The sequence below is a fragment of the Lipophrys pholis genome (genome assembly GCF_963383615.2).
Source record: "Lipophrys pholis genome assembly, chromosome: 3".
NCBI classification, from domain to species: domain Eukaryota; kingdom Metazoa; phylum Chordata; class Actinopteri; order Blenniiformes; family Blenniidae; genus Lipophrys; species Lipophrys pholis.
In genome coordinates this window covers 21509332-21528442 of record NC_137627.1, presented here as the reverse complement: position 1 = coordinate 21528442, position 19111 = coordinate 21509332, and the positions used below count along the sequence as shown (strand labels likewise).

At 40.6% G+C, this 19111-nt stretch overlaps 1 protein-coding gene across 1 annotated transcript; it reads right to left on the bottom strand.

Annotated features, from left to right (window-relative positions):
* Positions 1-61: 61 nt before the first annotated feature.
* Positions 62-13492, bottom strand: st14a (ST14 transmembrane serine protease matriptase a). The gene is made up of 19 exons (XM_080460460.1): positions 13071-13492; positions 10291-10450; positions 9538-9668; positions 9258-9328; positions 8028-8194; positions 7906-7941; positions 7547-7781; positions 6589-6731; positions 6375-6478; positions 6146-6258; positions 5929-6065; positions 5744-5848; positions 5524-5631; positions 5315-5431; positions 4443-4565; positions 4095-4278; positions 3569-3840; positions 3219-3355; positions 62-1120 (listed from the first exon to the last, which is right to left on the bottom strand). The coding sequence occupies exons 1-19, from the start codon at positions 13110-13112 to the stop codon at positions 962-964; spliced, it is 2544 nt and encodes an 847-aa protein (XP_080316586.1). The 5' UTR covers positions 13113-13492; the 3' UTR covers positions 62-961.
* Between the last annotated feature and the right edge of the window lie 5619 nt (positions 13493-19111).

Genomic DNA, 19111 nt, shown 5'->3' with positions numbered 1-19111 from the left:
TAAGACATGGAAATCAAAAAAACAATTTCATACAATATTCAATAAAACCTTTTTTAATTTTCTCATTTAATCTTTAATAAAAAATAAAAAAAACAAAAACAAGAAAAAGCCAGAAACTTTACAAGTGTATTTGAAATGATTGTTAATTTTTTTTGTGGATGTAACTTGAAATTCAAAACGATTGCAATTTCAAACAGACACCATGCGCCAAAGCTTATATTATAGAAATATTTTATTTAAAAACATCTGCTATAAAACACACATTTACATGTCGGAGATCGAATGAACTGAACAGAAGCTCAGAGACTGAAACTGAGCCGAAGTGAAGAGAAGTAACATCATATTGTACATGAAGGATCAGATTCAAATAAAAACTGTTTGTACTTCAGTTTCATTCCAAACAGTTCATAGGTGCTTAAATTAAAAGTCAGCCATGGTGAGAAGACTGACCTGTTGGTCAAAGAAGACAAATGTAAAAAGGTTTTCATGGATTTCTGCTGCTCTTACGATACCAGTCCATAGGAGGCCCTATGGAATGAGCTTGTTGTCATTTTGTTTTAAATTTATGAAATCCTAAACAAACAGCGAGGAGCCAAGGTGGGAAGTTTGTGATGGCCGCTGGTAAAAACAGTTGAAGAATCCATACCTCAGAAGTGTAACAATCACGCCAGGAATCCATTTCTTGTGCAGCTCATAACATTACTCTCCATAAAAGCACGACATAAAACACAATAAAAAGTCTATTTACATTTTAAAACATTAAAAAAATAAATCACAGTGGATAGAAAACATTTCATGATTGCTCTTCAAGCAAACAGTGCATGAGCCTCTGCAGCTACAACCGTGACTCAGAGCCGCCAGGACAGTCTTTCACTGAAGATAAACGTCGGCCTGTTGAGCCGGTCAGGACTTCGCGTTTACATCCATGTCTCTGGACCTTCTTTGACCTATTCTCAGTTGACTACACTCCCGTCTTTTCTTTGATCCAGCCACGGAACTTGGTCACCGTGCTGTAGATGCCTGGCTTGTTCCTGCGAGCGCAGCCATCTCCCCAACTCACCACGCCGGCCAGGAACGTGCGCGTGCCGGCCGGACTGGACAGTGGACCCCCAGAGTCGCCCTGCACGGTGCAAACACACAAACCCGAGAGTCAGAACACACGGATAAAAGCAAGCTCTGGAAAACCAAGTGAAACGATTGAAATATGAGGAAACAATGACCTCAACTAAGCAAAATGATCTGCCGAACAACAGAACAACAGACTAACTTTATATGTTTTTATTTCAAAACAAGTGAAAACTATTGAGCAAAAAAGAAAATGATACGGACTAAAAGCAAATACATTTCTATTGATACAAGAACATTTATCTGCATTATGAAGAAAATATTTCACAGCATTTTGCTTCATGTTTTGGATTTCGGTTGGAAAAAGAAGCAGTTAAGAACTTGTTTTCCCTACATCACTGAAGTTCTTCCCACATCCCATAAATAGACTAAAATGTTTGCATCTAGTCATGCTGGCATCTTTCATGTTGCGCCTTGGCCGCTTCTATAAGGGCGCGTAACAATATAAACATACTTATATTTATATTCCAGTAACTATTTATTTTATGGTTTATCATATTTTAAAATGTGCTTTAATAAAAATAAGGAAAATGTTGTTTTTCTCATCTTTCCTGTGCTGCTAATGTTGCATGCTCATGTTTGTTCATGTGCATGTCTTTGCATTCCCTTGTTACTAAAATGAATAAAGTTCCTTATCCAGTGCAAACGGTACTTCAATAGTCTTCATATGTGAATAAATCTTTAATCTGCACTCAAAATTATTTAATCCATTATGATCCAGAGAACATCTTCAAAATGTTTTTTTGCTGTATGTATCCAGTATGCAGTGGTTTGTATGGAAAACGCAAATTACATCCAAAGTGAGGTGGATCTTAGAATACACACAATAAGACAAGCAGCCCGACTCTTGGAGGATTAAGAGTTGGTAAAGACCTTTTGAGAAGCATGTCACTCCCATTTGGACACATGTTTGAACCCTTTGGACAATTGGCTGCTTGAAACAAGGCCAACAATTATATAATTGACCAAAATATGTAAATTCTGCTGCATTGTAATTTAATTTGATGTAATAAAGCTTCCTAAAGGCCGAAACCAGTCATGAGGATGAAAAACAGTCAAGAGATATTTATTCAAGACATTATGAGCTTGAAAATGCAATATGAACAACACAACCTGTAATACCACACCAGTGCTGAGGCAGTGGTTAATTCATGGTTTATTTATCCAGCGAGGCAGCCACAAGGGTTAATCAGCATCAATTAGTTGTGGCTCATTCTAAAAACTGGTCTTAACTTGAGATTTCAATCTTACTGAGAAGATTACTGTTTTCTTTGGTAAAGTGGTGCCACAAGGGGGCAGCAGAGGGACATTCTAATCATACACAACGGCTGGTGTATTTTGATCGTGCTTATGGAGGAGTTCAATACCACTCTGGATCATCTCTCTGTTCAGTTTCCCACAGACAGCATTATGTCTGAATCCTGAATCTGATCCCACTTTGTGTCTTTTCTGTGTATTGGCTCCATCTGTCACAAACCCCGAAGCAGAATATTTCAAACTGTTGTAGTTTTTTGTGTGCGTCGTCGTCTTCTTTTTTTTTTTTTTTTTCACATTTAATGCATCTTCTTTGGTTTTGCAAACACACAACTGTTGATTGTGAGCTTATGTAAATGCTGCGTGTCCACCGCACTGTAAAACAATACTGAGTAATCAAGAAGCTGATGAGCATATTTCAGGCAGTCACTTCTCCAGTTAGTTTGTAGGTGAGAGTCACTTCTCATAGCTCCTCAATTTAGATCCTGTTTGTGCAGCAATGCTGCAAAGTGACAATACAGAACTATCCTAGTGTTGGTTAAACTGTCCTGCAGCTTCTTCACGTGTTCTTGACAGGTTTGCTCGCTTTTCCTTCTCGTCAGACGCGCCGCTTTATCAGTTTTGCCCCTTTTCTTTGGCTTAATCTCTAGACATCAGTAAAGTATGCTGTCCTTTCTCTTCAGGGGAACATCCTCGTTACTCCGGTTTTAGTGTTTGATGACACCGTGTTGGCTGAGCAAGCAAAGTGAACAATCATTTCAATATCTGAGGGAAAAGTGTGTGAAATGTGTTTCTTTGGGAGACACAGAAGAGCAGAAAGAAGGAATGAAGTGCGTTACCTGGCAAGCGTCGACTCCTCCCGTCAGAATTCCAGCACACAACATCCGAGACGTGATCTGTCCTTCCATCAGCTTGTTGCACACGGTTTGGTTTATGAGCCGGACTTGAGCCTTTTGGAGCACCGTTGCCGCAAATCCTGAAGCACAACATGAACGCAGAGGAGGTGTAAGAGGCGTGTTCGAAATAATAGCAGTGTGGAGTTCAATTGGTGGGTTCATTCATTCATTCTATATGAAATGAGAAATCAAATGAAGATTTATGGTTTGAGCTTCAGCCTATGTGAGAATTGATTGAGAGTTGGGGGTGGCACCACATATCAAAGTGAAAGTTCTTGTTGGCATGCGCTCACCTCCTTCTCTCGTGGCTCCCCACCCGGTGATCCACACAGTGTTGCCAGGGGGGAAGCTGTGCTGGGCGGCCGGCAGGCAGACGGGCTGGATGTAGTCAGAGAAGGTGACGGGACTTTCCAGCTCCATCAGGGCTATGTCGTTGTCAAAGGTGAAGTCATTGTAATTGGGGTGAGGGATGACTCGCTTCAAGTTCCTCTTCACCACGTGAGCCGTCATCTTCCGCTGCATGTGCAGGCCGAGCTGAGCTTCCCACGTTCCGGGCTGGGAGTATCTGCATGTATAGAGAAAAACTGCAGTTGGTTTTCAGTCTACAGTCAGCAACCCTGGTCTGATTCTGCACCGTCAGCGTAAAATGTTTGAGAATAATACAGGAATTTCACACCCTATACATCATTTTCTGTCATATTTGAATAAATAGGTTTCAGTCAGTCCTGTACTGAAGTAGCTGTACTTCTACCTTACTGAGAAATGTTGCTACTTCTTGAGAACAAAAATAACTGTAGTTGTCACTGAGAGAGCGCCTACCTCGTCTTGCCATCGTCCTGCACACAGTGGGCAGCAGTGACCAGCCATTTCGGACTGATGATGGACGCTCCGCACACATGACCGAAGCCTTTGACCTGCAGGCTGACCTGCCACGGGAACTCTCCTTCATTGGCATCTTGACCGCCCACGATACGAGACGTCTTGAACCTACTCCTCCCACAATCTGAAAAGCAAATCAGTCAGTCAGTCACGGGGCAGACCTGTCACAGCCTGTTGTGCCACCCAAAGTGGGTGAAGGTTCACGCTGGTTTTGCAGCTTAAATTATGCAGGCGACGACGAGGGATGCTTTTTTCATCTGACCGATGCTTCCAGCCAGGCTTCCTTACCGCAGTTCTCTTCATCGGAGCCGTCCTCGCAGTCCCGTGTCTCGTCACACTCCGGGTTGACTTTATTGATGCATTTATTGTTTTTACATCTGTACGTGTAATCAGTGCAAGTAACAGCCGAGGCTGAGGAGAGAAAACCAGTCAAACCGAATGCACTGAAACAGGCTCAGAGAAGAATTCACAGAGAAAAGACAAACTAAATTAATCTTTATGCGATTACATTTTTAAATGAACAAACTGATCGCTAGTCAACTGCACTAAACACCACGAAAGAAATTTTTTTTTTTTCGTTTATGAAGATATTATCTTTAACATATAAATGCCGACAATATACACCATAAATTTCTCCTTCTTTGACTGTGTAAAGGTCGGAGAACTATACCAAGGCTCACTATGTCAATAAGTGTCTTAACAAATCTCCCCGAAAAAAGATAATGCCTCCTGCCACAAAACACCCCGAAACGTCCAAAAACAATAACTTTCAGTTACATAAACATGTTAAAGTAACATAAAAATGTGTCACATCCAAAAACGGCAAAAATCACTTGGTGTGTGAATGTGTGGGTGAATGTGTGTGTGAATGTGAAGAACTACGTAGAGCGCTTTGGGTCTGCTCACGCAGTTGAAAGGTGCTCTACGAGTGAAGTCAATTTACCATTTACTTTGCGATTCACCACACCAGCACAAAGATGTGGAAACATATCCACCATATTTGTTTGCTGATGTCATAGAGCACGCTTTCACTGATGCATCTAATCTTTCGGAACAGCTTTCCATTCCCAGTGTCACATTATGTTAGAAATAGCAGTTACTTATATTGAAAATGTAGAAGTTAGTTTAATTTGTAAGGAAATATTTGAACGCAGTCTTACTTCTCCCGCAGTCGAGCTCATCTGATCCGTCTCCACAGTCGTCTCTGCCGTCGCAGCGCTTCTTCTCGGAAATACACTTGTTATTGTTACACATCAGCTCTCCCGATTTACAGCCGCCTTGGAAGACAAAGAAACGTCCATGAGCGAACTCACCGACCGTTCCTCGCAGCTCATATGAAACAAACTGTGACTCGTCAATCCCTCCTTACCACAGTCCATCTCATCCGTGCGGTCCCCGCAGTCGTCCACGCCATCACATTTCCAGAATTGAGGCTTACACAAACCATTCCTACACTTTATACTGTCTGCACTGCACTCTAGAGGTGAACACAGTTAAATATGATGAAATTAATACATGACAAGGAGAAGACTGATAAAATGAAGATAGAAACTCGAAGCCTGAGTACGAATGTATCAAATAGTTCTTACTGCAGTTCTGCTCGTCGCTCATGTCCCCACAATCATTCCAGCCGTCACATTTGAGATCCATCTTAATGCAGGCCTGGTTTTTACACTGGAACTGCTTCGGACAGGCTGCGGATGACAGATGACATGAGAAACGCTTTCCGGACGTTGAGGAAGGATCGTTGTCGGTGACAAACTGAGACACTCACGGTCTTTGATGTCAATGGCCTCAAAATATGCATTAAACCCTCGGTCCACGTAGGAAGAGTCGGAGATGAAATACACTTCCATCTTGTTGGTGTTGGAGGTTTCCGTCAGTGTGCCATCGGGCTTATCTCCACACAGTCTGAGGAGGAGATGAGCGAGCAGTGACTCAGCCGCTCTTTCAGCTGCTATTAATGAAAAGCACAAACAAAAAACACTCACTTTCTCCCGTTGATCCTCACAAAGTCTTTGGGGCAGTCTTTAGTGGGATCCACCCTGGGCTCGGACACAAGGAACTTCTTGAAGGTCACCTTCAACCCTTTATCAGGAGGAGCCTTCACGAGGGACAGAAAGAAGTGGAAAGTGGATTACGTGTGGATTTGAGGGGGAAAAATAAGAGATATGAAACAAGACAGTGAGTTTGTGTGTGTATCAAGCTGTGACGGCTCACCTGGATCATCCACTTGCATAAAACCCTCGGAGGATAGTAATTTGGGAAGTTGGGAGAAGAAAAGTTGCCCTTTTCACCGGTCAGCTGACCACCGCATGATACCGCTGTTTAAAATAAATACGTTTAAAAAAATAAAGTCACCCCAGACGTCAAAACATTTTTGTTGTTCCTATTCCAAAAGCTTCAGTGAGTATTGGTCCGCTTCGGTCATTACCTTTACTTCCACGCCGAACTTGTGACACTCTTGCTCTGAAACCTGGATAGTGCTTCTCCTGGTTTGTGGCCAAAGTCACCAGCATGACATTTCTGGAGGACAGAAAGGTCAGCGGGTCGCTGGGCGAGTAGTAACCACACAGCCTGCAGAAAAACAGAAGACAAATCAGTGTTGCTATAAAATCCTGATATGAGATTTGCTCATATAAATCAGGTTTACGATGCTTAATATTTGCCTTTATCCAACTGAGATTCAGGGTACAATGTTTAATGAGCCCCAGACGAGCTGGGCATCTTTAACATGCAGAGTTTAATGACACTTTATTCAGAAAGAATAACAATTGCTGCTTGAAGTAAAAGCGTGTATTTTCGGAGGGAAAAGCTGTTATTCGTCTGTAAAACAAAATAAATAAAGACCAGTTTTATGGTCTTCATTCCTGTTTTTCTATGAACCTTTCTTCACATGGTCTCAGTCACAATTATTTTACTGAAAATACAAAAATCAATGATTGAATAATGGAACTTTATTCACCCTTAATACTTCAAGCAGCTCAAACATTTAATAAAGAAAGGTACAAGTCACTGACTTTAAGAAAAGGCTCAGTTATTACAGCTGTTTTTCTGCAGGTGATTCATTCTGAACTTTTACAAATAAAAGCTTTCTCTTTTCTTTTCTCTCAACACTAAGAACACAACCCCTGAATGTGCTGTGCATTCATTTAATGAAAGGTCTCCATGCTGATATTGATTTAACTCTTAACTCAAGTGAAAGAGAAGATGGTGGAAGTGGATAAACCTTCCCGTGCAGCAGAAGCACAGCGTCTGACCAGCAGGGGGCCGAACACACCAAAGTTCAGAAAGCTGAAGACACCCGCAGTGCGTCACAGGGTCAATGGCTCAGAAATATGGCTGTTTGTAAGTTGACAGATGAAAATAGGTGAGATAAAATGAAAACTCACTCTTCCATAACCCGGTCCTCAATGGCCACCAGGGAGTCGTAAATCTTGACAAAGTCATTCTTGCAGTCCTCCTCCAGATTCAAGGTATCGAAGTCGAGCTTGATGACGTAGCCGGGGTCGGCTCTCAGCTGCCACTGTATGAAGGTGTTGGCGGGATACGGTTTGTTTGGGAAACCCGGAGACTGAATATCCATAATATGGTCAGGCTTCGTATGTATGGTGAACTCGAAAAAACCTAAGAAGAGATAAAGATGCGTAAAGTAGTGTGCGATTTTACCTGCTGCCGCTTCAGATAAATACAAAGGATTTGTGTCGTGGTTACACATGATTATCGATGGAAAAACAGACTAAAAACTTACTGTCAAACAATGTTGAAAACATGCGAGAATCAAGTGCTGTAAAAGAAAACAAAGATATTATTTTTTTTAAAAGTGCCTCAGCACATGGGTGAAGCTACAAGTAAGACACAGTTGCTTTGTACCTGACGACTCCACATCTTCGAGGACTAAGGCGTTCCCGGGTCTGTCGATTTTGCGCTGCTCTTTGCCAACCAACTTCTCCATCGAGGACATGATGTTGTCGATGGAGCTCTCCTGACCCGAAGGAACTTTGAACTCAGACAGGTAGTAGGCAATGACACTGCCTTCACTGGGGGGGGGGGGGGGGGGGTACAGTTTAAACACCAGGTCCCACAACTGCATGTGTGTTCTATCTTATAATTGTAAAAAAAATACCTATAAAACTGAATGCAAAGTTCTGCCAGAGCAACATTTTATTCTTATTAAAACAGTAAAAGGAATTTAACACAGTGTCCAAACTGATTGGTAACTGGGGTCTCAATACTCTTCATACATAACAGCTCTTAAAGACTCTAGAGTCATTGTTTGCTATATATTTTTATTTATTTATTGTGGGATATAAAGGAGCAGATTATGTAAGTTCAGACTTCCTTCTGCTCACTTTCATTCATAACTGGAAACTTTTGTTTTGTATTGGATTGAATTGGTTTTTTTTCTTTCTTTTGTCAATGAATGAAATAAACTATAACTAACTAAGCCACAATAACCGAATCCATCCAAGAGGGAAGTTGAGTTTTCTGGATCCCAATTCTATTATTAACACACATATAAATCAATATAATGATTGCTTCGGTTTACTGTACCTATTCTTAAGGATTAAAATCAGATCTGCATTTCAATAGAAAGAAATCTGCTATGTGCAATTATGTTGGTCACTTTTGCTGTAGCATCACTCTCCTCAATGGAATCACATTCAAGGCTGCATGGTGGAGTAGTGGGTAACATCGCCATCTAACACTTTAGAGTCATTTAGTTCCTTTTGTGTAGATATGAAAGGATTTTCTCTGATTTCCTCCTGCAGCTCACAAACGTGTTTGAGTTCATCTGGTGACTCTGAACTCTGATTTTGATTAGATTTTACATGGAGATAAAATGTTTTTATTTGACTTATTCATTGGGTCCAGGCAGTCATGTAAATTGTTTTCATCATAGAGACTCATCATGCAAAGAAGTTGAAAGATACAGTTCATTGTTCCCAATAGAAAGAAATGATAAGAGTTGCTAAATCGAGTTCTGCTCGAATTTCAAATCTGTGTTCGACACATCCAGCAAGGCATCGATCCGACAGAGGTGGAAACATGAAATTGATTTCAGTGAAACTAGAAATGAATAAAAACTTTGCATCGCCTCACCTGAAAGCTTGAACCGTGGATCCAACATAGTACTTGGAAAGTTGTGGACTTCTAGAATAGATGGCTTTAAGCTGAAACGTAGAAATCACGGCGGATCACCAAGTGGACAAATGAAAACTAAGCCCAACACATTTTTTAAGTTTCTTCTTCACCGGCAAGTGAAGCAGGGACGATTTTAAACTTGCCGACACGACAAAATGAACATAATTCAGCGAAGCCGAGCACGCCGGCGTAAAGAAGGTGTGATGAGGCCCCGTGGGGGCCTGAGTCGCCGTCTCACCTGTGAAGTCACCTGCTTGGCCAGAGCGTTAAACTCCGAGCTGTTCACGTTCTCGTAGGCGTCGACAAACACTTGGTTGGTGATTTTCATGGAGCCGCTGTACATCTTCTTCAGTCGCACATCTTTACGAACTTCAGGAGCACAGAGACAAACGCTGGATCAACACACCGACTCTCACTGCGCCGGACGTTTCAAGTGCTTCAGCTGTGGCTTTTCATTTCCTGCATGTACTTCTTTCAAATGACGTCCTTTTAACCCTCGAGTATTCACATCGTGTACTTTCACGAGTAGATAATCTGAATAAAGTATCACTCCCCTCTAGACATTTCATACTTGAGTAAAAATCATCCGTGCGTGTCTATGTTTTTCATATTTCATCAAATGAAACTGATACGTGCTTCTCTTTGACCTTCTGTGAGTGTATCTGTGAGTTTATGAGACATTTACAAATTTGTTTATAGACTCCAATAATAAAAAATAAATCTGGAAGATGTTAGAGCAGGGGCCAAGAATAATTCAAATTGACAATAATTTTGAACAATTAAACACTTTAAATTATTACAACAATGTGACTCAGGAGTCACCAGCTGCATCGCTCTCGACCTTGAATGTCATTTTCTTTTGTCTTCACCTGTTAGTTCCCGTTGTGCGCAGCCCCGTTTTTTTCTGTTCTGTACTCACAATACTTCGGCGCGTACGTCTCGTTTTGCCTTGTGCATGCGTAACTCATTTCTTAAAGGGAGAGGGACTTACAGTGGAAATGCCAGACCAGCAGTCCAGCCATGAGGGCAATGACGGCGGCGAAGATCACCACGCCGATCACAGCCCCGACTTTCCCAGGACCCTTTTTCTTCTCGAGCTTTTTGTTGTCGGACGCTGGTAAGAACTGGACAGAGGTGTCCCAGTCTTTGTCCTGGAAGCCAGACAGTTTTACGAATGAATAAATTTATGACTCAAACAAGCATTTATCACTTGGCATAGCCCACCTACACTCCTGTTATATTTTATTTTAGACAGTCAAAAAAATGGTTGACAAGAAATAAAAAAAATAAAAAAATAACAAGAGTATGGCCGAGAGTATGACCACGCAAGTATAAGTTATTGAGTTATGGTATCTCTTTCCATTCCAATGGGTTTTGTACCAAAATCCCCCTCATGACTCCTTCACCTACCATCCATCCAATCCTCACATTCACACCTATAAGCAATTCACCCGTTAACCTCACAGTCGTGGTTGTGTGTCACGCTATGTGTCTACTGATCACCCAAATGCACACCTGCTTCACTAAAACGTAAAATGCGACCCTCGCATTGCTTTTTGCCCAGGGGCTAAGCTAATTAGATGCTTGAGGGCCGAGTTAGGGATGCTTTTAAGGTTTATAAAAATAGTACGTCTTTTTCTGGGTAAAGCAAATTTCACAACCGAAAAAGGGCCCTGTAAATCAAGTTTGACAGATTGCTTTTGGACTGTAGGAGGAAACGGGGCTATCTGATGAAAAACATGCAAACTCCACCTGGAAAAGACCTACAAACACAAATCAAGTGACAAATGCTCTGTTTTGAAGCTGCGAACCTTCAAGATCATAACACTCTCAAAATAGAAATATAACATGCCTAAAAGAGGACTGAGGTATGTGCTGATAGTAGATATTTTCTATACTTTGAACACACGTTCGACTGAGTAGCAAGTAGATATTTATGTATTGTAGGAACGCCACAGCTGGTGGTGACCTACAGAATTTAATGCTAAGTAATGAGAGGTGGACATTATGGTTTGCACGAATGACAAACTACTTAAAGAAAAATATCTGAACAGTTTCATTCAAAGTCTCATCCAAAAATAAGAATGGCCGAAGTGACAGTTTCTGGGCAGTTTCAGTGTGTGACACTGTAAAAGGCAATTTGGAGTGTGAGTCACGGGCCTGTGGTTACCTGGAGGAGGTGAGACGGGGGGGGGGAGGGAGTACAAAGGTTTCACCATGTAAAAGCCTGTCAAACCTGTTGGGAGCAACGCACTCCGACAGCACAACAAGTTTCTGTGAATGCCCGCTGCAAGCAGACTATACATACTGTAAAAATCAGATTACTTTACAAGCCAACAAAAACCTCTTAGGTAACTTGTCAGTCATACGAGGTTCATATAGGGAGATCCTTTGTACTGTAAAATGATAAAAATGTGTTTCTCATCTTTTTCTGCCCGTTTAAACCTGACACTCGTTCTGAATGACAGCAATGAATTTCGCAGCACCCGCGAGAGCCGGACACCAGCATTAAATATGTAGTGCTTTGACTTTAGCAGGCTCTACATCTGTCACATTAAAATATAATCCTCTGGTCTCGGTGTAGGGCCTCCTAAGCACGGCTTCTTTATAAACCAAGTGTTACATGCACCGCGGATCCAGTCCCTGAGATATTGTTAAAGTGAAACAGAGACTAGATTAACATCCCCTAACATGAAGCTTTCATTGCACCAGATCATTTTCAGACCAGAACTTTGACTTGAATTTGGCATTTAATCTATGGGAATTACATCAAATGTGAAAACATGGATTTGACCGTGTTTATTGGCAGTTTGCATTTTCTTGTGGGAAACAGTCCTTAACAATGTTACAAAGCAGCAAATTATGATATTCTGGAAAAACAAAATGATTGCAGCCATCATCACCATACGAATGACTTGTGTAAAAAGAAGTGACTTTGCAAGCTAATAGCCCTCAGATCAGCTGAATAATTAGATTTTTCCACACAGTATATTGTATTTATTACTTCACAGTATTGCTGCCACATGATTTCCAGTGATTATTCGTTTACAAAAGAGAAGTACTCAAGTCAACAAGTCACAACAGGATGGAGGAACTTGGAGGAATTCAGTCTGCAGCGTTTTGACGGCTGCTTTCCTCCTGAAAACTGGGTCAAAACGGCTTGACGAGAGATACCTGAAGTTCACCAAGCGTGTACCAATTCATTGTGTTTTCTAGACAGGTTTAAAGTATTTTGGTGCATCGTTTGTGTAGAAATGTGCCAGAGGTGATTGTTCACTATAAAAAACTTTGATGGATCTTCAGGAAATCTCATTGAGAAATACCAGTCTGGCTTATGAATCCAGTGACTGTTTGTCTCCATTTGCACATTATCCTTTGACTTAATGGTGATTCATTACCTCACAGTGAAAAATAAAGAAGAATTACATTAAACGTGTTTGGTTTCTACAATGCCACAGTTTAGTCAGACTGGAATTAAACTTGTAGGGCTGTTGTGTGTGTGTGTGTGTGTGTGTGTGTGTGTGTGTGTGTGTGTGTGTGTGTGTGTGTGTGTGTGTGTGTGTGTGTGTGTGTGTGTGTGTGTGTGTGTGTAATGAAAACACAAATGACCTTTCTTAGTGTGTTGGAAGCAAAGTACTTTTTGTGTAGCAGTGACATTGGACACTAAAATCCAACAAAAGAGGCTTATTTTCGAGCTACATGAACATAATCTGCATTAAAGAAAAAAAAAAGAAAAATAAGGCAACAGTACTACCAACAATAGTGTCTCACCTGAGCAGGTGTGTATCTCAGTCCACTGTCCATGTAGTCCATGAAGTCTCTGAGAGACTGCTGCTGTTAGAAACGACCTCTGTTGTCCTTCCTGCTCCTCTGCCAGTAATTAACCTGTAGCTTTGTCCACAGGACACTTGTTCCCGGAGGTGAACAACCTGCAGATCACTCCTGTGTTTATGGAAGAAAATCCTCCTGGAATTAACGCAACTTATTGGCTATAACTGAAATAAAAACCTCGTCGTGGCTGGAAAGTGATGGATCGTCGTCTTCTGTCGAGGTGTTCACAAAAATGACCCCAATTGTCGTGAGTCCGTGTGACTCAAAGTTGACTACTACTGCGAGGAAAATTCCTTCCTCCTGCTTCCGGGAGCCTCAGGTGTGTGCGCGCGGTGCGGGCGTGTCGCCAGCCCAGGTACACCTGCGAGGAGTAGGGCGGCGGGTTACCTGACATGCTGACCGGTTTAGGAAATAACAAATAAACATCTAATTTTGATGGAAATTCTCTAAGATTTACGTTTCAGAGAGTCAACGTAAAATACTGTCGTTACCATGGCAACGCACAAGGAAGCTAATCGGTTAGCTAATAAGTTATAATGGATTTTATTCTTCTTTCATAGCTCCAACTGAAACCGAAGCAATTACCCCCCCTCCTATTTTTTCTTTATCTTTTCTCAACATCGTCAGAATTTCCATTTCAAAAATCAATTAGTTGTGATATTACTCAGGAGTGATGCGTCTTTTTTGCAGTGTAGCGCCCTCTGCTGTTTTCTCTGACCACTACAATAAACAAACTAACAAAAACAGAAACTGGAGACGTTTCTTTCAGGACATTTAATACATCGCAATTATATGCTTCGAAACTGATATATGTTCCAGGTGAATTAAATAGCTGTGTGTTTCTATGAGACTAGTTTGTCTCTAATGCTCAGCCTAAAACGTTACAATTTCACAACGTTTCAGGAACGGATATTGAAACTGAACGGCGACAACAAAACAGAAACACCAAATGCCAAACATTGACAGAATAAGTTCCAAGCTCATTCATTTATGGTAAAGAGGGGGATACATGATTGCGGAGCTGCGGAGAATTATATCTTCTCTTTTGAGCCAACATGAGTTCTACATGTCAGTAATTCACATGGTTTAGTTAGAAAACACCAATATCTAATGTGGTCAGAATCATTTGATCTCAAAGCGTCCATAACAGCAAATATGACTGGGATGGCAGCGACATTGGTGAAAAAAATATAATCCTTGGCCACGAGATAATAAGTTCCCCCGAGTTAATAACTTGTGGGAACTTATTATCGAGCTCCCACGCGTTATTATTATTTTTTTCTCTATGGCCACTCCAGGGCTCCTTATAGATCAATAAACAACACAATATTTTTCCTTTTCCCTACAATGTAAACAAACTATTCCACTTTTTTGTCAAGAAAACATGAATACAGGACGCACCGCAAATAATTAAAGAATCCATGAAGAATTAAATGTGATTTTCTGGATTAGAATAGCATGAATATATTTACGTGTCATCATTTCATGACATGAAGAAAAGTAGAGCTCTGAATCATCAAACAACTGTTTTTTTTGTATCACAGTTAACTTCCGGTGTGAGAACGTGGATACGGTGAGACACCACCTTGTAGTTTCTCTACGTGACGTAAATTGTTCAAGCAGCTGTGATTAGCAGTTTTGTAAACAAAGGCTATCACATTTCCAAGTCCATTCAGACTTAATCGTTAAAATCGGAAGTAAATAAACCGGTTTTCTGCCTCAAACTGACCCAGAGTTGAACAGAACAAAATAATGAGGAGCTTTGAGTAATGTGGTGTAAACATAACAGATAGTCAGGTGATTTCTGAGTCCAGCCTGTATATTCAGGTAAACTGAGACTTTATTTCGTCAAATAGTGAGACAGTGACGGTTTCATGTAGCCTATTTTTAGTATCCGTCATGTGATCAGGCAGGTACACAGTTTGTGGCGCAACGATGACGCACTTCGGACACACCTCCATTTATTTTACATCCATAGTGAGCAATAAGTTTCTGTTTGTGAAAACGCGGCATCCCCCCCACCGAAAACTTCCTGAGGACACTTACAGGAATCAGTATTTCCATGGTGATATAATAACATAATGTCATAGAGCATAGAGCATGTATTCATTTTAATAGAGACAGAATGAACAAATAAATAGCCTCGAATAGGTTCTCCCTGACCATCCTCTACAAACATGCATCAGATAAATTCGAATTAAACTATATACAGACACCATAGCTGTTTTCAGTACTACCTGTGTTAATGAAACCCCTCATTAAAACAGATTATCATTGAGCAACTATTTTCATTAATATAGGCCGAGGTGCCTATATGTCTTTTTCCCCAAAAAGCCACTAATGGCCCAATGGTATGTGGTATACACAGGCAAAAGATCACTGTCCACACAAAGCCATTGCATTTCGCCTTATCTTATTTCATCTTGAGCAAGCAAAGAAAGGAGCCATTGTTTCCTGCTTGCCTCTGTTGCCCTGGCCACAAGAATCAACCCCAAACCATAGGACTACCCTGGTGCATGCTGGTCCTATGCCTGCTACCTACCTAAATGAACCTCAGGTGCCCATAGTATTATCTGCATATTCAAAATAAGGCCCACAAACAATACTATATCCCAAAAATTAAAGATAAATAAATAAATAGCAATATAAATACTATATGAAGTAGGACCAAACAAAAAACAAAAAAATGTGCCAAAGCATTTACAAAAAGCCTGCTCAATAGCGCCAACACAGGTCTTTTTCAAACACAAATATTCTCCTCCACTTCCCAAAAAGCAAATATTTGCTCTCCATTATTTTCTCTGTTGTTAAAATTATACAACCACAAGCTTCAAATCATGTTGGGGAATATTTGATGTGTTAGTTTCAGTTTCTTGTTTGTAGAACTGTAAGACGAAACTGGTGAAACATGATATTATGGCCTGATAGGAACTGACAGTCAACATGAATTACACAGATGATCTCTTCATCATAGCACCTGTTAGTGGATGGGAGATATACAGTATTAGACAGCAGTTGAACATTTTCACCCCTGAGGATAACACATTAGAGGTGGTACAGGTGGCCAAGGGTAAATGGATTTTTACTTATAAAAGCATTTTTCCATCGTGTCAGCAGACCCCAATCCTTTTGACATTTGCAATAATATTCACCCGTTCACACACTCTAATGGTGATGGCTGCCAATGCAGACACTCAATCCATCCATTGGGAGCAATTTGGAGCTCAGTGCTCAAACACAATATGTACAGAGGGAGATGTGTGATCAAACCTGCAACCTTATGATTTGAAAGACGACTCTGTCTACCAACTGAGCTCCAGCCGGTCCAGTGAGGGCTTAACAACGTTTGACGAGCACCAAATTCTGATGTCTGGCTCAAAGTGTTCCCAAAAGTGCAGCTTTCATGTGGTGTTCTTGGCCTGCAGTGCTCAGGGTCTATTAAATATGGTCTGAGAAAGCAACAAGCAGTGAACCAAGAGAGAGCTTCCAACTTGCAGGACTTGAAGGATCTGTTGCTCATCTTTGTACTAGATACCACAGAGTACCTTCAACGGTCAAGTGACATTGATACCTTGGTGAGTCGAGGTTATTTTCGCAGCAAAATGGGAACTCAGGCAGGTGGTCATAATGTAATGGCAGATCCAGTAATGACAGTTAGTATAAGCTCTAAAACAAAACTCCTATTATTAGTTTCATCCCTTCATCGTAAATACTTGTGTTTAAATGAACGTAATGGTGTCGACGAGTTCTGATAATTTACATCGTAAATTAAGATACTGAACATTTTTAAATACCCTATAAAGTTCATACAATATTATTACAATAAGCAATATTATTCAGATAAGGTCAACTTTAAAACATATGAACAACATTCAATAACAAGCCAGTGTTGAATCCATTTATCCATTTTTGATTCTACTTTATCCAACTTACATTTGGCCAAGGCAGGGTCACCAAACTGTATTTTTCTTGCTTTGTTGCTGACAACTAAATCACTTAAATCTATAGCAGCAGTTCATGATCGTGCAATTTATATTTACAGCCAAAACCGTACTAATCATCTCAAGCGAGCTTCTCGGCTTACCTGATATGACTCCAGTAAGACTGCACTGTATGCAGGCTAATCTTCATTTAAGGTTTAACAAAAGGATCAAAGTTAACTCCAATTAGTTTGCAATAAATCTGTTATCATAAATACGCTGGGCACTTTTAAGCACTTGCTTAATGCTTTAATGATCAGTTTTTCTCTGCCTCTCACCCTAACGGTAAAAACTCAAGAGAAAAACACAAAGACGAAAACAAAACAAAAAAATGATGATTCACACAATTGTGGTCTGAGCTTCAACCACCGTTGCTGTGACAACAGCTCCTGTCAACCCGCGGTGTGAGGGCTCCAGATCGAAATAGACTTGTCAGCAAATGCTGGAAACACTCAGAATATCTTTTATATTCTAACGTTTTCAAGGCAATCTCTTATCAACATTTCATTTAAAAAAAAACCCCGGACACATTCATATGTAAGTTGTGAGTTTATTGATGTGTATCCCTCTTGTAACCATAAATCTGTTTCCACCGGTGTCCATCACTGTATGTTTTATTTTTTTTGTAAATCACTAATATGCATATTATATTAGTTCCCAGTCCCCTCCCACAATCAAGCAGGCAGTTACAAGATTGAAGCTGTTTGGGTGCATAGTGAGACAGTCACATACAGAGATACTGTCACAGGAAGAGGAAAGGAAATAGAAAACAAGAAAACAAACTTAAAAATATATATCATATCATTTCATAGAACAATGCACACCACAGGTAATCCTCTGGAAAAAAGCCATGATTGCAACATCAACTATACAGGCATACAAAGACAATACTAAGAGAGAGAGAGAGAGAGAGAGAGAGAGAGAGAGAGAGAGAGAGAGGGAGAAAAAAAGAGAACTCTATGATTCAGTTTACTTGTTTGTGTCATTCTCTACCTGTAAAAATACACAAGATTGCTTTTTTTTATTGAATTTTTTTTAATTTATTTTCAAAAACCAGCTCAACAAGCTTTGTCTTTCTGTGTGTCTCTGTCTGTCTGCACAGCCCTCCAGCTCCAAATCCTCTTTAGGTGGCTCTGATCCTGACCTGGACCGCTGTTTTTGTTTATTTCATCACGTCACAAAATGTATTATAATTCCCGAAAAATCAGAAGACAAGCTTCAGTTAAACTCCCCACATGTTGCATATTCCAGCTCAGAATCAAGCTTCTGTCATTGCTCGACCTTTGCGAGTGATTTTGGACGTACAGTAGCTTTAGCACCATAGACAACCTCACTTTACCCGGGGTCGGTTGTGCCAAGTTTGTTTTGTGCTTCAGGGCTGGCAATTGTTTGAAACCACACTTTATGCCCAGCCAAAGCCAACTGCAACACATTTTCACCCCCCCGCCCAATTTGTTCACTAAGTCACTTTACTAGTACTTGGTTTATGCTTTTAAAAAAAAATAAGAAAAAAAAATGAAAAATCCTCCTCACCAACCAAATGACACTTTAGTGGAATATTATCGCCCAGTGTCACATAACTGACGCTACAAAGTCTGAGCGAAGCTGTCAAGATACATAGTACGGGAAAAAAATAAAAATAAAAAGAAGCTTCCATTATACATTCAACTATGCATCAGTAAGTCTCATTAAATCCACTTTTCTGCATTCCAGATGGGAGGCTGTGTTTGTGTGTGAAGGAGGGATGTACTGTATCATCACATTCACTTAATAAGGGCTGAGAGCAGGTTTTGTTTGAGCTGAAGGCCTGTGCACACGCTCACCCTCCCCGACGCTTCCCCACTGTGTGCCTGCACTCAACACTCAAGACCACCAAGGACCCCTAAACCAACTCGCGGCCTCTTCCCCTGGAAAAAAAATGGTGGCATAAAAACATCTACTCTTATACACATATATATATATATATGTATATATATTTATATATTTAAATTGTATATTTTT